We start from the raw sequence: 7,212 nt of genomic DNA, 5'->3' as shown, positions 1-7,212 counted from the left end.
GGGCTGGGAGAGACTGGCCGGGAAAAGGAAATGGGATGAGATGAGGGAAAGTTCAGGGAGGAGATTCAGGATCAGTGGACCCCTAATGGCGGACAGAGTCTCAGGAAGGAGGAGGTTAAAGACCTCCTTCAGTCTGCCCAGTGCCTAACTTAAGCCTCATCCTTGAAGATGCAACTCAGATCATCACTTCCCTCAAGAAGTCTCTCTGCCTGGCTCAAGTGGATTACACTCCTCCTAGGTAGCGTTCCCCGCCTCCTCCATCGTCAGTCTTGTCACCCCCATCCCGGTCCCATTCCGAGTTGGCTTACTGGTATGTCTGCTACCTCCTAACCAAGCCCACAACACCCAACTCTCAATATGCTGAGACCAAAACAGGAACAATATACCTTGCAGGTTACGGGTTCTGTTTGCAGTTAAGACAGTTAAGAAGAAGTTCCTGTTTGTCCTGTGTTAAGTCCTTGCAAGTTAAGGTTTCTATTTGTAATTAAGAATAAGTTCCTGTTTCTTAGATCTGATATAAACTGCAAACATGTTTTTCAACCTCCACTAAACTTGTGACCCCATTCATAACCCTTTCCTTGTATTTTTCTTCCTTTTTTTCATTGTATTTTTCTTTTTTTTTTTCAGTTTCCAAGTCATTTTATTCAGAATTTTGTGTTTGTTTCCTGAATCAATAAATTCTATACAAAACAATGTAAAAATGACTACCATTTTCTCTCCCCTGCTCCCCTCACCTGGGGACAATTCCCTGGACAACTTCATGCAGGGACTCTCCCTGTAGATTTGGTCCAGCAAATGAGGCCAGACATGTTTTAGACCCTTGACACTTTTGGAGACTTGGCTGGGGTAGGAAAGCCTTTAGAATCAAGTGACTAGGTTAGGGAAATGGATTAGTGTTTTTGGGGGGAGACGGCGCCTGGGGCAGAGCCTACTCCAAAGAAAAGAGTGTCTAAAATGTTTATGGTTCCTTCTTTTTGCCTCAAAAAGTGACATTTATTCAGAGAGAGAGAGAGAGAGAGAGAGAGAGAGAGAGAGAGAGAGAGAACAAGATGTCCATCCTCCCTTGACTCCCTTCCCTCCCCCATCCAGCTGTTCCTCAGCCCCCCAGGACTGAACCCTGGCTAGGGCCAGGTAGCAGGACAGCCCCTCAAATGAGGTCAGCAACATTGAGGGGCATCTCTTCAATGGAGGTGTTGTAGAATGTCTCAATGTCTGGAAGAGTCCTTTTGTTTTCTTCTGTCACCATGTTAATAGCCACACCTTTACGGCCAAAGCGACCACCACGACCAATTAATTCTGTGGATATAGTTTTCCCTGTTGGTGGGAAGGTCGTAATTGATGACTAGGGAGACCTGCTGTACATCAATGCCTCTGGCCAACAGGTCAGTGGTAATTAATACTCTGCTAGAACCTGACCAGAACTCCCTCATGATCACATCTTGTTCCTTTTGGTCCATATCTCCATGCATGGCAGAAACAGTAAAATCTCGGGCATGCGTCTTCTCAGTGAGCCAATCCACTTTCCTTCTGGTATTGATAAAGATTACTGCCTGGGTGATAGTCAGGGTTTCATACAAGTCACACAATGTGTCAAGCTTCCACTCCTCTTGCTCCACATTGATGTAGCATTGGTGGATACCCTCCAGGGTCAATTCTTCCTTCTTGACAAGGATCCGAATGGGGTCTCTCATGAACTTCTTGGTCACTTCAAGGACATCAGAAGGCATTAGAGCGGACAACAAAACTACCTGTGTGATACTGTTGAGCTTTTGGAATATATCGTAGATCTGGTCCTTGAACCCATGGCTTAACATTTTGTCTGCTTCATCCAGTACAAACATCTTGATGTATTTGGGGGACAGGTATCTCCGGTTAAGCATAACAAACACCCGGCCAGGGGTGCCCACGATGATATGGGGAGCTTCCATTTGCAGCTCCTGTCCCTCAGCACGGACATTGGTGCCCCCAATACAGGCGTGACAAGAGGCACCCATGTAGTCTCCTAATGCCATGACCACTTTTTGTATCTGCTGCGCCAACTCCCGAGTGGGTGCCAGAACTAAAGCCTGAGTGGCCTTTAGATCTAGTTCAATCTGCTGCAGGATAGATATGGCAAACGTAGCTGTCTTCCCAGTCCCAGACTGGGCTTGGGCAATCACATCATAACCCTTGATACAAGGAAGAATGGCTTGCTGCTGGATGGCAGAGGGCTTCTCAAAACCATAGGCATAAATACCATGGAGGAGGGATTCTGAGAGAGTCATGTCATCAAAGCTATCCACAATCTCATTCCAGTTACTCTCGATGATGCCTTCAAGCTCCATCCCATTGGAGCCATTGTCTCTGGATCGAGAATCCTGACTTGCAGACATGATCCTTAGAATCTCTCATTGTATTTTTCTAACAATGTGTAACAGCCAACTGTCTTGCCCCTGTGAACACCTTATCTCTCCTATAAAAAGGACCTCAAGGGGCCACGGCTGGCAGGGCCGCTCTCTCAAATCCTGACTTAGGATGAGACAGCTGGCTGACCAGTCCTGGGTGCACCCCCAAAGAACAGCTTGTTTGAATTGGACAATCATGGATTTGGTCTTTTCTCCTCTTGATTTTTGGTTTTAACAGATGCCCCCCAAACACAGTCCTACATGTGGCTTCCTGGATCCTCTCCTGTCTGTGGGATCTTCTCTCAGAGATGAATATGGTATTCTGAACAAGTCATTTTGGAGTCTAAGGCCTGAGTTTAGGTTTTCTAGAGATGTCTAGCAGAGAGAAGCCTGCTTTCCAAAGAGACTCTGTAAGTGTCCTGAGTGACAATTCTTCCTAATTTCCCAGAACTCTGAATGGAAAGGGCAGATGCCTAGAGCTTTTGCCTTCTTAACAAAGAAGCCTGGCCCCAGTGGAGAAATGAAACAGCTGGAAGGCTGGAATAGGAGGAGCCGGGAGCCAGGGCTCAAGGCAGTAACAAGAGGTATGGGGACCTAGTTACCAGATCCACCTCTTTGAACAGAGAAAGAACAACACACCCTGCAAGGTCCCCGGGTGTCCACTAGGGGGCACCAGCCCCTGGGCCACCATAGTCATGCTGCCTTTCCCCGAAGACATTGGCCCAGAAGTAAGGAGAATGCCAGAGGCATGGCAGGCAACTGGGACACTTGGATGATGGCTATCACTTCCAGGCAATCTGTGAGCCCAGGCCAAGAGTCAGGCAGAAGCAAAGGAAGCAGCTGACTTACCTTCATGACCTCACAGAATGCCACATCTTCATGGACGGTGTGAGAGAAAAACAAAATGGGGTTTCCGTCAGTCAGACCAGCCCCATCATGATGCAGAGGAAACAGGAACTCAGAAAGAGAGAAGCACTTGGTGGAGAGCACACAGCAGCAGGGTTGGAAACACAGCTGAAGAGAAAGGAAGGAAGGGAAACAAGCCAGTGGAGTGGCCCACGCCCGTCATCCCAGTGCTCAGAAGGTGGAGGCAGGAACACTCGGCCCTCCAAGTGATTCACTGCTACACATCCAGCTGGAGGCCAGCCTGAGCTACAGGAGACGCTATCTCAAAAAACAAACAGCCAGGCATAGTGGTGCATACCTCTAATCCCAGCAAAAGCAGAGGCAGGTAGATCTCTGTGAGTTCAAGGCAAGCCTGGCCTCCATAGATTCAGGACAGCCAGGCTATGTAGAGGAACTTTGAATAAAAACAAACAAACAAAAACAGGAAGAACAAAGCCTAGTTTAATAACATGTTCTTTAAGAATCTTTCTTTTAAAAAAAGAACCCCCCCCTCTTTTTTTTCTCTGTGGTGTTCAGTAGGCAAACATTCACTACTGAATATAGCCCCATTAATTTCCCGTTTTTCAGAGACTGGGTCTCAAAGATGTATGTTAATTAATAAAACTTGATCCTTGAATCTATTGAGAATAAGGAATGTGTTGACAGCCTAACATCATTGTGACGCCCTGCATTGTGTCAGTAAGCAGACTGATCTCAGCACCAGCCCAGCTCTTCTTGGAAAATTGGTGGGTGATGTGCAGAGGGACATGAGAGTCTTCCCTGGGGAAAATGTGCTAAACCTAGGCAGGTAGGTAGGCCAGGGACTCATTTGTCACATGGGAAAGTATCCAGCACTGGGAGATAAATCATTTGGATTCCAGATGTGGCATTTGGTAGTTTGGTAAGCTTCTTATATTCTTATAGTCTCTGAAACTAATTTTTAACACATACAATGTAGATAGAATATCTATCCATCTTAATCCCACACACACACACACACACACACACCAGGGATTGAACCTAGGGCAAAATGCGTGTGAGGCAAGGGCTCTATCACCGAGCTATAACCCCAGTGTATTCTCATAGGTTCTTAAATTCAAGTTAAGATAATGTAACTTGTCAAAGTATGCTTGCCTGAAACTTTAGAACAGTAAGGTGTGTGTCATAGTGACCAGCAGATGGCGATCGAGGCCAGCGGTCTGAAGAACACTAACCTCTTGGTCGTAACTGGAGTCAGGTGTGGCTCTCTCCTGTCATCCCATTGCTATCAAGGCAAAGGCAGGAGTATCGCCAGAGTTTGAGGACACCCTGAGTTATATACTGAGTTCAAGCTAGTTTAAACCACGGGGGAGAGGGTGAAGGAGCGGGGAACTTGCTTCACCTGGAGCAACCCAGAGTGGACTCTCAATGAGATGTCCTCAATTAGGCCTTAGATGAGGGAAACTGACGTTATTCAGACCCCAAGCAGCGCCTCAGCAGGGCTCTCATGACTTGGTGTCTTGCTGTGTGCAGGAAAACAAGCAGGAACTGGGATTCCCTCTTCAAAGTACATGTCAAGGTACATTCACTAGGTCCCATCACCACCTCTCACCAGTTTTCTTGGATGCTCTTGTGTTATACAGGGGATCTCAACCAGAAAGCTGAACCCACTGCTGACCCAGTGTGCAATTGAGGATCTAATGGTCCCGGGTGTTATCTTACAGCGGGTGCGGAGGAAGGCATCTAGCATTATTAACCGCTTCCTTTGGCTCCCCCTAGCTGCGACAAGGTCACACTGAATCCAGCATCCTCCTTTGATGCAGAAAGGGGTAGCCTCTTGTCCACCAGGGCACTACATGGGGGTGAGGAGGAGCACTACCCGGATACCTGGGGCCCTTCCTCCGTATCCCTAGCACGTTCGGTTTTTTCTCCCTCAAAACTCAGGAATCTGAAGCAGATGCGGAGGCCATTGTCAAAAAGACAGCCCTGAGAGGTTTTGATTGGCTAGAAGTCTGGTAGTGCTGTGAATGTGCAGTTCAATGCTCTCCTCCGTCGACCCCTTAATTCTTTAGCTTGCCACCAGACAATAACCGCTGACTTGATTCCTATCCCCAGGGGCCAGGGCAGAACCACACTTGCCCTGGGAGAAGCCTGTGGCTAGTAGCATCCTAGGGTCTTGGCTCTGTCGACCCATCCCTGGACAGTGAGCGGAGAGCATGGAATGTGTCTTAGGGGCTGGGACCTTGAGTCCCTGCTCACAAGCTTACCCTAGGTCTCAGGACCTGTGTGGGACCTTCCCTGGAACAGCAACCACTGACTGGGATAAATTACAGCTGGACACCGTGCCCCAGACCTTGTGCAGGACCGCTGAGGTAACTGGGAGGGAGAGGCAGTAAATTCCTGAGCATGTGTTTCCATTGCTTTCCGTGAACACGGCTCTTCCACCACTGAAGGTCTAGTTAGTGCCTCTCCGACTGCAACTTCAGGCTCCATAAGCAATGGCCTCTGTTTTGTTTGTTTCTTTTTTTGTTTTGTTTTGTTTGATCGATTTTGAGACAGAGTCTCTCTTTGTAGTCCTGCCTGTCCTGGAACTCACCAGGCTGGCTTTGAACTCACAGAGACCCACCTGCCTCTGCCTCCCAAGTGCTGGGATTAAAGGTGCATGCCAGTACACCTAGCCAACAAGAGTCTTTAAAATGGACAAATTGAAGTGTTTTTTTTTTTCAATCTTGTAAACAATGAGTAGAAATAGCTTCACAGAGCCAAAAAGATGGTTCAGTGGGTAAAAGCGCTTGCAGTGAAAGCCTGAAGACCTGAATTCAAATGGTGGGATGCTGTGGAAAGATCTTTTTCATACACTACGAATAGCTATTACTCTCATGGGCTAATAAAAAGCTGACTGGCCTATAGCTAGGCAGGATTTTCCAGGAGAGAGGATGCTGGAAAGAGGAAGGGCGGAGTCACAGGAGTCTCAAGGAGACACAGAGGAAGCAGAAGATGAACATGTGGTACTGAGATAAGGTACCGAGCCACGTGGTAAAACATAGGTAGGTATATGGGTTAATTAAAGTTGTAAGAGCTAGTTAGTAGCAAGCCTGAGCTATTGACGAAGCATTTATAAATAATATTAAGTCTTTGTGTGGTTATTTGGGAACCAGCTGGTGGGACAGAGCAGACTGGTAGTCCAACGGAAAACTCTGCCTACAATGGAAAGTGGAAGAGACAACCAGCTCCCAAGGTTTGTCCAGCTTCCCGCTCCCCAACACACATGCGTGCATACACACACACATACACTCTCACAGAGATTGTCATGTCTCTGCACACACACACACACACACACACACACACACACACACACACACACACACACACTCCCAGTGCTGGGATGAAAAGCATGAGCCACCATGGGAAAAGTAAGTCTTTTGCATTGTTTTAGCTCTTTGTTTTGGTGAGTGTTTTGGTCCTTTCTTTGGTTGGTTTTGAGACAGAGTCTCCGGTAAGTAACTCTAGCTGGTCTCAACTCACTGTGCAGCAGAGGATAGCCTTGAACTTCTGATCCTCCTGCCTCCACTTCCCAAGTGCAGGGATGATTATTGGTGTGGTGTGCTTCCACCCCACCTCATTTTATTCTTGTTTTGCCCTTGGGTGCCAGAGAATGGTGCACATTTTCACTCTTCGATCTCTCCATGTCGCTTCTGAACCCTCCCCTTGTGCTGGGGTCCCCAGGCAGGTGCTCTGGCCCTCAGATGTGCTCTTATGTGTGGACTTCATTGCTGCCAGTGCTCGGGGACAAGCTGAGCCTTCTTGGCCCTGTGTCTGTACTTCTACTTGAAGTTCTATTTTAGGAATCATCTAGGATTTATTGAACTTCTGCTCTGTGGCTATATATCTGCTACTGTTGTTTGGTGTGGAAAATATTTGCATAGTTTCAAAGGGGTTTGTTGTTGTTTATACTTTCTCCACC

General features: G+C 47.4%; 1 protein-coding gene across 1 annotated transcript; it reads right to left on the bottom strand.

The window, feature by feature from the left end:
- Nucleotides 1-1,123: 1,123 nt before the first annotated feature.
- Nucleotides 1,124-2,372, bottom strand: LOC128103561 (eukaryotic initiation factor 4A-I-like). The gene is given in 2 exon segments (XM_052728065.1): nucleotides 1,124-1,294; nucleotides 1,296-2,372. Coding segments are annotated over 2 exon segments (1,224 nt in total). The 3' UTR covers nucleotides 1,124-1,147.
- Nucleotides 2,373-7,212: the final 4,840 nt, after the last annotated feature.

Source organism: Peromyscus californicus, unplaced genomic scaffold (genome assembly GCF_007827085.1).
Source record: "Peromyscus californicus insignis strain IS unplaced genomic scaffold, ASM782708v3 Scaffold_8__1_contigs__length_139910024, whole genome shotgun sequence".
Lineage (NCBI taxonomy): Eukaryota > Metazoa > Chordata > Mammalia > Rodentia > Cricetidae > Peromyscus > Peromyscus californicus.
The sequence above is the reverse complement of the archived record's forward strand: the minus strand, read 5'-3'. Positions and strand labels throughout refer to the sequence as shown.